The following is a 14,297-nucleotide window of genomic DNA, read 5'->3' on the forward strand; positions in this document are numbered from 1 at the left end:
ACTGATACGAGGGCAACCTCGCCTTGCTTAGCACTGCAACTCAACGATCCCATCATGCAACTTTGACATTTGCGACTTTGTCGAAGGCAGACCTCACAAGAAAAGCCCACCGTTTTTCAGTTCTCTGTCCCTGAGGTCAACCGGGCTCAACCGCCTGAATTGTCACCCCTCCCTCAGCGCGTCTGGTCTGGCGCATTACCGATGCATCGTCCAAGACCCCCGTCGCCTCGTCAAGAAGCAGCTCTCGTCGCTGAATACGCGGAGGCCGCCAGGCATGCCCCAGATTCTCTCGCTTTCGATATGAATTCCGCCCCAATCCCTGACCCCCCAACATTCGACGAGACGTTTGCCAACCGGCCCAAGTTCCGCCTAAAAGTCTATCCCGTGCGCTCGCGCGACTTTGTCCCCAGCAACACCGGTCTACCTCTCGACCTAGTCTTCAGCATCGTCTACGTCGAGGGCCGTGCCACCGAGCGCCTGCGCCGCCTAACAGTCGAGGTTCCCTGCGGTGCCATGCCCTCCGAGGGCCGCGGTGGCGAGGATGATCCGCTGCTGACGCTGCTGAGTGAGGACGCCGATCCGCCAACGCCGACCATGCTGTCGAACCTGCGCTTCAACGTGCTCAAGAGGTGGAGGGATGACGAGAAGGGGCGAGGCCGCTATCTTGTTTTGGACCTCGTGCCACGGTCAAAGGATGGTGTGCCCGTCGACAAGATCAAGGAGGCGAGCTTCTTGCTGAGTCGGGCGGACATTTGTCTGTACGAAGGTGCCGAACCGAGGTTTCCATTTGTTAATCTTAAGTACGACTATGGTGATTGGGGGGACAAGAGGTGGAACGATGGGAGGCGGGTCGAAGTTAGGCCATTGCCATCGAAGTCTGAAGTGCCGCCGACTGAGTGATAGGGGCTCTCAGAACATCCACTGATCGTAGACCGCATGGTTTCTCACGTAGCCGTAACATCACTTTCATTGTCATATTTTTAAACACTGATAAGGTCAGTAAGGCATTTCCAAATGGTCAAAGCTCCAGCTGAACCATTTCTACATACATATCCTTGACTTTTGATGTCACTATCAACCTGAGTTCGCCCGTGAAAAGGTAGGTCTCACCCGCTGGAAACATTCGCGCTTCGATCCAGGAGACCATAATTCAATGGGCTCTCCATCACTCTCGTGAGCCTGATATGCCCTGAAGTTAGCCTGGCACTGTTCTCGAGTTACGTCGGTGGATGGAGACCACAATCAAGGGAAATTGAGCACCAATACCAGTCATCCACCGTGTCCTACAGTGATACAGTAAAACTCAGAACAAGCGATGTCACCAATCAGTTCTTGTATCAATTACAAAAATCTCGAATTTGACAGCTTGGTCAACTCTCTCAGTGATGTTTTGTTTGTACATCGTCTCAGAGTACAGTTTTGAGTTTGGCAAAGTATGGCTGTGAACCCATGCAGGTTCTTGCAATGTGCAAATGACTGACCATCATGTCCTTTAATGAACTCTGATATGATCAAATAACCTATGTTGAGTGTCTTTTCGGCACCAAAAAAGATCTCGAATACGGCTTGACGGACTGGATGTCCTGGCGTGGGGATTGCGCCGGCTCGTATAACAAATGACGTGACGAAGATGCCCTGGCAAGGAGTTGATTTCGTTCTGCCTCCACTTCGAGACGAACCTGTGTCACCTGCTTGTTCAGGCAGCTCACTCGGGATGTCTTCGTATGCATTCGAGAACTGATGCACCAGTTACCTACCAAGTCCGTCCCCTGCACCGAACATCCGGATGTCGTGCCGGCGCCGACGTGCCAAGAATACACCAGCAGTCACGTCTGCTGTCGCTCCCGAGATTCTTCAACGCTAGCATTCCCAATGCCGGCCGGCTCTTTATTCCTCTGTAGGATCCGCCTTGGCGATCGCGAGCTTGGTGAACGACGAGAATGCCGATGTTCAAAGCTAGCCAGATCGCTCATGGCACCAGGCGATGCGCGAGTCCGCGACCCGAGCTTCCTGTCTCAGCCAGGGCTCGCGGTGTCTTGCATGGAATGCTAGCTGTCTCAAGCCAGCTCCGCGCTCTGTTCCTCATCCAGAAGTTCGGTAGCAAGCCACATGCACAAAGGCCGCAAGACCCTCTCGCACTTCCACGATGCCACCGAAAGCCATGGTGGCATGCAGAGATAAGATCGCGACATGACTGCTGCACGCAAACAAAAAGGAAGGTCGACGCCGTCTCCCTCTTCGCCAGCGCGCGTCAACCTGCGTCCTCGCAACCCTGAGGGCCCGTCTTGACCGCCGAGATCCAAGGGAGAGTAAGCTTCTCTTTCCCCACCCCCTGCCGCCGATCAGACCTGTTGCCGATCCCCTTTCATAGGGCCGTGATTTCGACGCGGCAGTCGAGTGCCGCCCAAGATCTCCATCAGGGGCCCCAGCTGCCTATTCGGGCGATGCCGGCCGAATGGCGCCATGATCACGATGGCTCCCCCACGTCACATCGCATTGCAGACCTTCTACTTCGAGAAGCCGGCGCGTAGTGTCTCCAGAATCGTAATCAGAGGTCATCGGATTCGCAGCATTCCTAGTGGCAAAGGCCCCTCGAGGTCTATAAACAATGCTGTGTCTCAGCAACGGGGAATCACAGTGAACGCCGCCTTCACTTCTCCTTTCCAACGATACTGAGGTCTCCGAGCAAGCATCCAACCACATTCGTCGTACGCGCAGACGCCTTGCTCTCACATCATGAAGGCGACTTTCCTCAAGGCCCTGGCCCTTACGGCCGTCGGCTCGACCGCGGCCAAGGAGCTCCAGCCCAATGCGCTGATCAGCGAGATCTACGACAGTGGCGCCATTCACAAGGACCTGATGGCCCGCAAGCACGTACGTTGATTGGACGTTCAATTCTTGCTTGAAGTGATCTGACTTTCTATCAGGCTTCGTGGGACCGCCAAATCGCCAGCGGCGAGATGAACTCGACCATCTACCAGAGCCGTCTCGCCGCCGATGGCCCCGTCCCCTGCGTCAACGGCGTCGCTGCCGTTGTGCCGGGTGACCGCCTGAACACTTTCAGGTGCAACAAAGTAGCTTACCATTTGTCTCACCTCATATGGCTGCGAGTAACCCTGTCTGACAAGCGCCCAGGTCGACTTCTACGACTTCAAGAGCCATGCCGCCCTCGGCAGCAAGACCGGCCAGGGCTCCTCTTCGTGGGGCTGGACGGCGCCCAACGGCCGCGAGTTTGTCGTAGTCGCCCAGGCCGACGGCGCCAGCTTCTCCGAGATCACGTCGGCGGGTAAGCTCGTCTACCTCGGCCGCCTGCCGCCGTACTCGACCAACTCGATCTGGCGCGAGTTGCGCGGCTACAAGAACTTCATCGTCATCGGCAGCGAGGCGTCGCGCCATGGTGTGCAAATCTTCGACCTCAGCAAGCTGCTGACCGTCAACCCGGCGAGCCCCGTCACTTTCTCCAACTCGCGCGATCTGACGGGCTACTGGAACGGCCTGCCCGCGGGCTCGACGCACAACATTGTGATCAACGAGGAGAAGCAGTATGCTGTCGCTGTCGGCGCGCAGCCCCGCACCAGCACGTGTCGGTCGGGTCTCATTTTCATCGACCTGAAGGATCCCGCCAAGCCCACCACTCTTGGTTGCGCCGCCGGAGACGGCTACGTCCACGATGCCCAGTGCCTCGTGTACAGGGGTCCTGATACCAAGTACCAGGGCCGCGATATCTGCTACGGTTACAATGAGGACACCTTGACCATGTAAGATCAACTTGTCCCAGAAGAAAAGGACAGCTTGGCTGACAGGCATTCCCAGCTACGACGTCACCGACAAGACGACCACCAAGATCATCTCGCGCACCAGCTACGAAGGCGCCAGCTGCAAGTTCCCTTCACGGCCCCATGTTCACTTGTTCCCGATCGCTAACTCAAGTACAGACACCCATCAAGGTTGGGTCACGAACACGCAGTGGCAGGAGTACCTCGTACTCGACGACGAGTACGACGAGTACGACAAGACGGGCGCCGCCGCCAGTGGCTACCCGATCACCTACTTCTGGGACATTCGGTCGCTCGAGAAGCCCAAGCAGACGGGCTACTTCAAGAGCCCTGCGTACGGCATTGACCACAACCAGTTCGTCATTGACGGCTTTGCGTACCAGAGCAACTATGGCGCTGGCTTGCGCATCCTTGACGTGTCGTCCCTGCCGCAGGACCCCACGGGAAAGCTCGTCAAGGAGGTCGGCTTCTTCGACGTCTACCCAGAGGATGACCGCAACGCCAACGGCGGGTCTATCGATTTTGTCGGTACCTGGAGCCACTACCCCTTCTTCAAGAGCGGCTTCATCCTCGTGAACACGATTGAGCGGGGTGCCTTTGTTGTCAAGAGGCAGAAGTGAGCGGCCGAGGGAAAACTGCCCGGCTGGCTTCACCTCTGAAAAAGAAGGTGGGCGCGGCTATTGGAGTTTCTTCGTGACCAAAAATATACCTTGATATGAATGAACAGACATTGTCTCCTGACCTACCACAACATGTCTGACATTCTCGTGACGTGCATGCCCAGCTCCTGGGGCATACTCATCAACTCAGGTCGGTGATTAAAACAACAAGGCAGTCAAAGGGCAGGCTCTCTGCACACTCCGACACTGATTCGTCGTTGTTCAGAGAAGGGTCGGCATCGGCCAGTGAGTACAGCCATGACCCCGGTCACCGGGCCCATTGTCCCACCGCTTACAGCGTCAAGCCCTGTAGGGGAAATGCCGGCGGCTAGTGCCGCAACACTGGCCGGAGCACATATCGGTGCTGTATCCAAGACTACGAGCCGGATTTCCACGCATGTCGCAGAACTTCTTGCGAGTGCTTACGTCCGAGTCCGAACAGAGTCAGTAAGCGGTGTGGCTGCCGGAGGCCAACCAGAGGCCGATGCATGCCACTTCCCTACCGCATTCAATTGAATTCTTTCAAACCTGGCGTCTATGACCCTCTACCACACCTAGTTCTAGACGTTGGACGTTCAATGTCGAGATCGGGGGCGCTGAAGTAACCAGTTGACTGCGAAAAGACATATGCCGTACAAAGTCTGCGATAAGCTCAAAGTCGCAGCCGTTGCATGCAGGTTAAGCTGGGGGTGATGACGCTGCTTCCCGCTTGTGCCATGAAAATCTTGCTTACAGAGGCTGGTCGTCTCGAAGGTTTCGCCACCACGCAGCCAGTCCTGGTCGACACGAATCCCACTCCATATTGAAGTCTGCTCCACAGTTGACAGCTTCGACGGATCGCCGGCAGTTAAATGTTGTCGCTATCTTTTGAATCGGTCGCGAAGAGGGCCCACGTGGGTGCCGCGTTTTGAGGCGAGAGAGAACGGAACACATTACCCTTGATGAGGCCAGAGAAGTCGGTTACCTGTCCAGCGGTAAAGATCGCAAATGCTGACATATCTTGACTGAGCCTTGAGGGGGAGATCAACCCCGAACATCGGCCCGCCATCTGGGCCAGGGTTTCATCTGAGAGCTCTCTGTTCCCGGAGCGTCGTACTGGAACCCTTTCCAACCCATTTGCGGCATTTGCACATGGGCAGTAGGAAATCCCCGAAGGCTATCGTCCCGTCACCGCCATGCCGTGCATGTTCCGGAAAATCGAACGGCGGTGGGCTTAAGCCTTTCACGGACCATTTCCCGAAAGCCGGGCGCATTTGGTACGGCAATAGTGTGGTGGTAGGGTCGGTTTGGGCGATGGGCCCCGCTTGTAAGTCCGACAACCAGATGAGGCATGGGTGAGGCTGGCGATTTCTTGATTAGTGTGGAGCCCATGTCGGCGATAACCGATTCTGTCAGAGATTTCGCGGCGACCCAGCACGATGGACATCTCTTGCGTCATTGGCAGAACCGCTGATCGCAGGACGATGCGAACGGGGCCGGCAAGAATTGGATGTTTGAAGACGTCGATGGAATCGAGGGAAGCCCCAGGCTCAGCCTTAACTCCGTTGATGATGCGTAATCGACTCGAGTTTTATCGGCCATGGCAATAGGTCGTGATCGAGTATAAAGCACGAGGCCATCCTGAAGCTGTCTAGCCAAGCTGTAAGCATTGTACAATACTCACACCACACCCACGTCGCAACTCTTGCTTTGAGACTTGACCACATCTTTCTCATCCCATTCAGCGCCATAACAATCACCATGAGCACCGACTACAAGTTCGAAGGCTGGCTCGGTCTCAGCCCCGAGTCCGCTGAGGGCAAGATGGAGTGGGGTTCCTTTGAGCCCAAGAAGTGGACTGAGGACGACGTCGACATTCAGATCACACACTGCGGTGTCTGCGGCTCTGACATCCACACTCTCCGCTCCGGCTGGGGCGCGGCCACGTACCGTAAGTCGAGCGATCTCCCGTAGCCTCTCCGCAAGTGCACACACTTACAAGTACAGCCTGCTGCGTCGGCCACGAGATTGTTGGCAAGGCCGTCAAGGTCGGTGCCAACGTCAGGCACATCCAGCTGGGCGACCGCGTTGGCGTCGGTGCGCAGGCCCGCGCCTGTCTGCAGGCCGACTGCCCCGAGTGCTCCATCGGCAAGGAGACGTACTGCTCTCGCGGTAACGTTGGCACGTACAACAGCAAGTACCCTGGCGACGAGGGCCAGTCATTTGGCGGCTACGCCGACTACAACCGCACCAACGGCAACTTTGTCGTCAAAATCCCCGACGGCATTCCTTCGGAAGAGGCAGCACCCATGCTGTGCGGTGGCGTCACCGTGTTCGCGCCCCTGAAGCAGAACGGTGCGGGTCCCGGCAAGACGGTCGGCATTGTCGGCGTCGGTGGCCTGGGCCACTTCGGTATTCTCTTCGCCAAGGCCCTGGGCGCCGACCGCGTTGTGGGCATCTCCCGCAAGAACGACAAGCGCGAGGATGTCCTGAAGCTCGGAGCTGACCAGTACATCGCGACTGGCGAGGATGAGGGCTGGGAGAAGAAGAACGCGCGCTCGCTCGACCTCATCATCTGCACCGTCTCCAGCTCCAACATGCCTTACACTGGCTACCTCGGCCTGCTGAAGCCTGGCGGCAAGCTCGTCCAGGTTGGCGCCCCCGACGGCGGTAACCTGCCCCCTGTCAACGCCTTCTCGCTCATCCTCAACGGTATCAACCTGGGCGGCAGCCTCATTGGCACCCCCAACGACATTCGCGAGATGCTCGAGCTGGCTGTTGAGAAGAAGGTCAAGCCCTGGGTCGAGACCAGGCCGATGAAGGATGCCAACAAGGCCATTGTCGACTTTGAGGCGGGCAAGCCTCGTTACCGCTACGTGTTGGTGAACGAGAAGCACCTGTGACTAGATGATCAGATTTCTGGACGGGCGATGCTGTAGATAGATACCACGACATGACTGATGAGCGACTGCTGGCATGCATAGACGCATAGAAAAGCATACATAGAAAGCCTTGATTTTGAGACACGGAGTTTCCCGGTTGCTTGTTCGTTTGTGAGCTGGAGAAGCATGAGAGTGACGCGATGCAACGTGGTGACTGTGTAGCATGTGTCGAACGATTAACTGTTCCTCAGTTCGGACTCACGGCTGGCGATTGACCAGTGGTTTCGCCTGGCCCCCATTCTGCTTGACGAACTGACCGGTACGCGTATACGGCACGTTCGAATTGGATCAAATCGCGTTAGCCGTAGGGCTACCGGCTGCCGAATTCCAGGGCAGCTTCCTTTCAGGGCAGCTTGCGTGGCTGTGGTGTTGATACGAGATGAGTTGAGGCCCGTGTGCTGCCATGCCGTCGCGATGTTCCGTCAGCCTGCCTTCCTTTCTTCCTCGCGCATTCACGATGCACCATTCAGGATAGCCGATCAACCCTCAGCCACTCCTTCCCATTGAGATCCTTCATCCCTTCCTCCCCTCCTCCACTCCTCCCTTCCTCCCTTGGGACGGCCTCGGTCTCGGGGTCGTCGGTGGCGGCGTCGTACCTGCCTCCTCCATGCGTGATCTCCACACTAATGTCGTATTAATGTCTCCCAGCACCAATCACATGCTGCGCAGAGCCACCCTTCCCCTGTGTCAGGCACGCCCCGACCAGCGTCCTTCGTTCTTCCTTCCCTTCCCCTTCCCCAATTCTTGCTGTGTTCCTCGTCTCAAAAAGTTGGGCGCCTCCTCCCTTCCTCCTGCTCGCCGTCTCGACCTGCTCCCCACTCCCCACCTTTCATGCTCTTCAGTTTCTCCATCACTGTTGTGCATCTCTGCATCCACTGTTGTCTCCTTTCTGTCTACCAACTCACATTCACTTGACTTCATTCATCTCACCTCAACTTCGGTGTCATCTCACCAGACTTTCGCTTCCCTTCCTTCCAACCTTGGACCTTGCGCTGCTTCTCTTGGCTTTCGCTCTTTTTTTCCCCGTCGTCGTTCGCCGCCAACAAGACACTCGTCGCTTGCGAAGCTGCTCGTCAATTGCTCTTCGTCGCTCGCTCCTCATCAGCCCCTTCAAACCGGTCGCGGGCCTCTTTCCCCCCTATCGCGCCCACCGCAATCTCCTCCAGCGCGCACCCACTCTGACCTCCTCACCCACCCTTTCGTCTTACGTCACCATGACCCTGTCATCACCATCCAACCACAGCCTCGTTGCTGTGATGCTCGTGCTTGGCACATTTTCTCAAACCGCCTTGGCACAGCTGGCCAAGCGTAATGACAACTCCACCCCCGCCGAACGCAAGAGGACCATCGCCATTGTCATCGGCACTATCGTGTACGAACCCCGTCCCGTCTTTTTTCTCTTGCCTGATTCTAACAATCACAGTGGCGTCGGCCTTGTCGGTGGCCTCATCCTCCTCGCCTTCTTGCACCGTCGCATGCAGCGTCGCGACCGCAAGGAAGCCGAGGATGACGCCCATCTCGAGCTCGAGGGCGATATCGACGACTCGGACTACCCTGCCATGCCGCGCCCCAGCAAGCAGCGTGAGGGCCAGGCCCCAGCGAACCCATTTGAGCCGCCGCGTGACCGCCCTTATGAGAACGGCGACATGAAATGATGAGGCTGAGAAATGCCTTTTCACTTCTTCTCGAAATCGCAGACGGCGGACTCGCTCCGTGTACGTCTGTGAGGCCTCACCAACAAGGTGTTTCGGTCACGTCTTGGCTTCATCCGGGTCAGGGAATCAAGTAATGCTGTTTGGGAATGCTATGGGTCTGGCGTTGTCTTGGCTATTCTTCTGTACCATTGCACGTTCGAACGCCTCGCCTCTAGGCGACTGTTGTATATCACCGTCGGCGTATCTGGATTTCTTTTCTTCTTCTTCAGTGGCCACTCCGTGCCCATGTGTATGCCTTGCTGCTTGCTCGTCATGGAGGTTCGCGCCAAGTAACACGGCTCCCGTGACAGTCGCCTGCGTCTCAGTCTCCGAGACAGTGAGCCACGTTCTCATCGCTTGTACCCCGTGTCACTGTGCTCGCCAAGCTCCAGGCGCTGACGGCCGGAAACCCCGCAAGACCCTCCCGTGGCGGTGGTGGATGCCGACACGCAGAGCAATTGCCGGCTGCCTCGAGGCCGCCGCTTAGTTGAAAATGCCGCTTAGGTCGACGCCGCTTAGTTAGACGCCGCTTAGGTCGACAATGCTGCTGGAAGCACAAAAAACAAAAGTCCCCCAGGCACCAGAATTACAGTCCTGCCAGCTGCCGTATCCAGTTCGCTACGCCGCTCAGCGCGGTGCACGCCGGCCGAGGGAGCGTCGACGCAGCCCGCCCCGCCCGGCTCAGGCTACCCAATGCGGCCCGCGGCAGCGGCGCAGCGCAGCTAGCCCCTGGCATACTCGTTTCGTCCGCCAATGGCGCGGCGTGCAGAGACGGGATCGTAGAATTTAAGCTCATCTGGCTGTGCCTCCAGGCTCACGTCAGAGAAATGGGGGGTTGCATGTAGGCGCGGAGGATGATTCGGTCTGTTGACGGGTATAAAGAAAGAAGGCAGACGGCGGCGTCACGATGAACATGTCGCGATACTTCAGTCTTGGTGCAAACCACGACAGCAACTGCCATGCATCTAGCGGGAAGGAAAAAACCCACCAGATACATCAGCACCATCAATCTTGCATTAGACTAACCACACAACAGCATGCGCATCTCCGTTCTCGCCCTCGCGGCCGCCCTCCCGTCAGCGCTCGCCTTCGAGATGACCTCGCCCCAGCCAGGATCCGCCCTCAACCTCAACGACACGTCGATCAAGCTCACGTGGAAACCCATCGAAAGCAGCGACAGCGCCCTAAGCTCGGTGACCATCGGCTGGCTCCTCCAGAGCCAGGGAAAGACTGTCGCGGGCGCCGGGTACTCGAGCACCGGCGACATTGCGGTCAACGTCAGCCAGCCGCGGGTCACGTCGTACGACTGGGATCCGGCGCAGGCAAGGGAGGCGCTGGCCAACATACTTCCGCAGGGCAACGGGGCGGTCACCTTCTACCTGCGGTGGGTGCACGGTTCGGCGACGTACGGCCTAGGAGCCGGGTCGGCGGTGGAGTATAGCCTCGAGGGGACTGAGAGGTCCGAGTTGGAGTCGGGGGCGGGTGGCCTCTCGGCTGGGATCTGGGCTGCCGCTTGGGCTGGGCTTGCGGCTGTCATGTGGATTGCTTAAGGGGACCAGGGTCATGGGGTTCCGACTTCGGTGTGCATGACGACCGGCGTTTGGTCAATGGCTTGTCTTGGTGTCTGCTGCATGGTGTTTGGTGGTGTTTGTCGCGTTCCTACTTGGATCCTGATTAGAGTACCAGGGGCTTGCCCTTGACGATTAGACCAACTCACTGCCCACAAGAAATTCCTTCGGCGATGATACAAAGAGGATGAATTTGGAGTTAAACGACCTGCAACTCCTAACACCTCGATCATCTTCGAGGAGGCATCGTATCACCCCCTTTGGTGTAGTGTCATTGACCACAACGAGCGCCCTGTCCTACTGCTGTGTTTCACCCGCAAATTGTGCCATCGTAGCATTGAGGCTGGAGAGCAACGCATGTATGTTGCCGAGTCCGGCCTCCAACTTGGACGACAAGCTGGACACCTCTTGTTTGATGTGTCGCAACTCTTCCAGCATTCTTTGATACATATCGCGTTCCTCTGAATCGTCGGCCGGGATGAGGGGCACGTCCCATACGCCTGGGGGAACCGGCAACTGCGCAGGCTGCGACGAAGCCACAGGTTCGCTTTGCAGATTAGATGCCGGGTCAGGCAGAGGAAACGAATCGAGGGGTAGTTGGGGTGGATCAGGGAGGCCAAGCAGTGGCATCTGCGGAGGCTGGGACAAAGCCATAGGGTCGCTTTGCAGAAAACTTGCCGGATCAGACTCAGGAAACAAATCGAGGGGTAGTTGGGGCGAATCAGGGAGGCCGAGCAGTGGCATCTGTAAGCAAGCACGTCAGCGTCGCGTTCTTCTTGAAGACCGTGTAAGAACGAATCCTTTTTTACGTAGGGATTGGGGTTCCACGGCCGTGGCTGTTGAATGAAAGTGTCGGTGGCAGGCTGGTTGTCCTGCGTTGGCAGTTCCTGCGGGGGCGGGTCCTTTTTCATCCGTTTGCTCGGTTGACTGCTCTGCGATGACTCGCAAGTCGTCTCTGAGGCGTCTTCTTGCGTTGGCGGTTCCTTTTTACTGTGTTTGTTCTTTCGATTGCTCCGTGTCGTCTTGCGTGTCGCCTTTGGAGAGTTCCCTTGAGCTGTGTGTACTTCATGGGTCTGGTTGCTCGGTCGACTGCGTCGTGATGATTTGCGTTTCGTGACGAGGGAGGTGCTCTGCGGCCCATCATTTCGCGAATGGTGCGATGGTTCGTCACTCATGGCGAGTAGATGATGCTTGATATGGGGTGTCGGTATGAGTATGCGAGCATGTAAGACTGGCATGTTGATGCAGAGGTCATGTCAGATGGAGCGTGGAAGAATTTCGGTGGGTATGAGAAGTGTCTTCCGTTCCAGCCATGATGGCAAGAGGCACCTTGGCACGTAAGGCCTCCTACACGTAAGGCCTCCTACACGCAAGGTAGGTTCTTTAGGGTTAGGTGCGTCACGACCCAGATGTCGGGAAGGTGAGGACTTGGATAAGGCAGGTTCTGTCCGGCCTGTGCCTTCTGACCAGCTGGCCTTCGAAAGTGCCTTCTTAGGTACATCGGCCAAAGGAACACGGTCTGACCTGTCCTCTCCATGTCGATAACGATTTTCTTCTACCAGGTGTAAGGGACGCAGGCAGGTCCTTGGTGAGAATTGGCCCAGAATCTTGCAATCTCCCAGGAAAAGCTGGGGCTGAACGCTTCGGTCAGAGGCTTAGAACCCATTCTTCATCATCAGATCAGACGTCCGTCTCTGAGCATCACATGCGATACTTGTAACCATCCCACCTATCATGCCGACTCTATCAACCGAGGACCGGAACTGACGTCTCGCATGGCGGCAGCATGTGGGTGCATGTCCCATTTATCAAAAGGGACACAGATCTTGGCAGAACATCTTGGTCCGTTCAATTTCATCATTGAAGCGCGCTACCTCCTACACACCGCCCTCACGCCTTCGTCTGCTTCAGCAGGTCCGAGATCCTCACCATGCTGACAGTCACCTTGTTGGTGGTGCTCGGCGGCAGCTTACCGGCGCCCATGATGAGCAGGAAGTCGGGGTCCTCCTCCATGACGCGAATGTGCCTCGTGTACGCCGCATCCTCGGGCACCGTGTACGCGAGCCAGGCGTCGGGCGCGCCGCCCTCGGTGTTGATGTACAGGTCCTTGCTGCCGCTGCTGACAATGATGGACCCGTGGCAGCCGCCGACGGGCGACCAGACGACGACGGGGCTGCTGATGGGAAAGGCGCCGCCGGGGACGGGGTTGCGGTTCGTCGCGTTGATGTAGAGCGGCTCGGCGTCGGCGAAACGGCGTGGGTCCGCGGCGATGCGGTAGTAGAGCGGGAACGTGTAGGGTGTGAGGATGTCGGCGCCGCCCCACTCGTACGCGTAGATGTAGTCGCCCTTGGGCAGCTTGGCGACGTACGGCATGCCGGGGCGGTCCGTGTAGCGGGGCTCTGAGATGTCAATGACAACGTCGGACCAGGTGCGGAGGTCCTTGGTCGTCTGGTGCGAGATCTCCTGGCCGTGCTCGGCCGAGCGCTGGTCGGCGTAGTAGAGGATGAGCTCGTCCTCGTAGATGCTGCCTGCTGTCAGTTTGTGTTTCCAGAAAATGCATGTTTCCAGAAAATATATGTTTCCAGACAAACACTATGGGGAGGAAAGAAAGGCAATAACGTACATAATCATGGGCTCCCAGACAGGCGTCTCCTCGTTGTTGGGAATGGCCCGACCGCCAGAGGCAACGTGCGAGACGAATTCCCAGGTGCGGCCCTTGTCGAGCGAAGCATACACATCAATGCGCGTCTGGCTGAGGTCGGTGGGGATGCTGTTGGACGCCGCGAGGACGGTGCCGGCCGGGAAGCCACCAAAATCCTGGCGCAGCTCGTACAGGAAGGGCTGGTAGCGCAAGCCCCAGCCGTTGACCTGGTCGGTGACACGCCCGACCTCGCCCCACGACAGACCGCCATCGGTGGACTCGTAGATGGGGTGCCACACCAGGGGTGGCTCAGGCGAGTAGTTCTCCCACGTGGCGAGGAGGCGACCGTCGGTGAGCTGGACGGTGCGCGGGTAGAGAACGCGGGGGTCGGTGTAGTTGGACGGCGGCTGGAAGATGAGCTTGCGGTCGAACGTCTCGAGGGCCGACGTCAGCGACAGGCTCAGGGCGCTGACGGCCGCGAAGAGGGCGGAGCGGAGCATGATGGAGGGTCTCTGGGATAGCGTCTCTTGTGGGAAAAGCAGCTCCTGGCCTGGAGGGAGTCTCTCTTCAGCAAGAGGGAGCGAAGGGAAGTCGCCAGTGTTTATAGAGAATCATCTCGGCGATGCGACATGTCCACGCGACCATGGCATGACGATGCGACAACTGCCCTCCCTCGGCAACGGGACAATCACTTCGAGCTTCTCCCCCAACAGAATGACAACATCGCCATATCGGCCGACCGTTGAACCATGCAGTACAGCAGCGTGGCGTTGGCGGCCCCATTGGCCTCGGCATGCGCTCCAAACAAAAGCCGGCGCGAGATTGACACCATTCCCAAATCCGAATCGCGGGCCGACCATTATGTCAACCCCAACAATGAGTGCGGGGATTCATGCGGGGAAACTCCTGGAAGTGCCGTGTTGTGGGCGACAGGAGGCGGTTATACCCCTGGCCGGGTGAGATGCGCACCAGTCACAATGGAGAACTCCTGCAGGACTTCGGAGACGGAGAGACGAGGTGGCTGGCAAATCTGCAAAG

General features: G+C 57.6%; 6 protein-coding genes across 6 annotated transcripts in view; 5 read left to right on the forward strand and 1 right to left on the reverse strand.

Annotated features, from left to right (window-relative positions):
- Positions 1-900, forward strand: part of VDAG_05644 (uncharacterized protein) — a gene marked incomplete at both ends in the record, with an annotated part of 3,914 nt that extends 3,014 nt beyond the window's left edge. The window contains one exon of the mRNA XM_009655041.1: positions 87-900. Within this exon, the coding sequence (XP_009653336.1) occupies positions 87-900 (814 nt within the window). The remainder of the gene's footprint in view (positions 1-86) is intronic.
- A 1,836-nt stretch (positions 901-2,736) lies between these two features.
- VDAG_05645 (uncharacterized protein) lies at positions 2,737-4,396 on the forward strand (the record flags this gene model as incomplete). The annotated part of the gene is made up of 4 exons (XM_009655042.1): positions 2,737-2,874; positions 2,928-3,064; positions 3,129-3,758; positions 3,814-4,396. The coding sequence occupies 4 exons, from the start codon at positions 2,737-2,739 to the stop codon at positions 4,394-4,396; spliced, it is 1,488 nt and encodes a 495-aa protein (XP_009653337.1).
- Positions 4,397-6,175: 1,779 nt separating this feature from the next.
- Positions 6,176-7,317, forward strand: VDAG_05646 (NADP-dependent alcohol dehydrogenase; the record flags this gene model as incomplete). Its single annotated transcript, XM_009655043.1, has 2 exons — positions 6,176-6,365; positions 6,422-7,317. The coding sequence occupies 2 exons, from the start codon at positions 6,176-6,178 to the stop codon at positions 7,315-7,317; spliced, it is 1,086 nt and encodes a 361-aa protein (XP_009653338.1).
- Positions 7,318-8,247: 930 nt separating this feature from the next.
- VDAG_05647 (uncharacterized protein) lies at positions 8,248-9,256 on the forward strand. The gene is made up of 2 exons (XM_009655044.1): positions 8,248-8,728; positions 8,780-9,256. The coding sequence occupies exons 1-2, from the start codon at positions 8,571-8,573 to the stop codon at positions 9,009-9,011; spliced, it is 390 nt and encodes a 129-aa protein (XP_009653339.1). The 5' UTR covers positions 8,248-8,570; the 3' UTR covers positions 9,012-9,256.
- An 831-nt stretch (positions 9,257-10,087) lies between these two features.
- Positions 10,088-10,600, forward strand: VDAG_05648 (uncharacterized protein; the record flags this gene model as incomplete). Its single annotated transcript, XM_009655045.1, has 1 exon — positions 10,088-10,600. The coding sequence occupies one exon, from the start codon at positions 10,088-10,090 to the stop codon at positions 10,598-10,600; it is 513 nt and encodes a 170-aa protein (XP_009653340.1).
- A 1,908-nt stretch (positions 10,601-12,508) lies between these two features.
- VDAG_05649 (BNR/Asp-box repeat domain-containing protein) lies at positions 12,509-13,791 on the reverse strand (the record flags this gene model as incomplete). The annotated part of the gene is made up of 2 exons (XM_009655046.1): positions 13,242-13,791; positions 12,509-13,142 (listed from the first exon to the last, which is right to left on the reverse strand). The coding sequence occupies exons 1-2, from the start codon at positions 13,757-13,759 to the stop codon at positions 12,509-12,511; spliced, it is 1,152 nt and encodes a 383-aa protein (XP_009653341.1). The 5' UTR covers positions 13,760-13,791.
- Between the last annotated feature and the right edge of the window lie 506 nt (positions 13,792-14,297).

This window comes from Verticillium dahliae, genomic scaffold, assembly GCF_000150675.1.
Source record: "Verticillium dahliae VdLs.17 supercont1.11 genomic scaffold, whole genome shotgun sequence".
NCBI lineage: Eukaryota > Fungi > Ascomycota > Sordariomycetes > Glomerellales > Plectosphaerellaceae > Verticillium > Verticillium dahliae.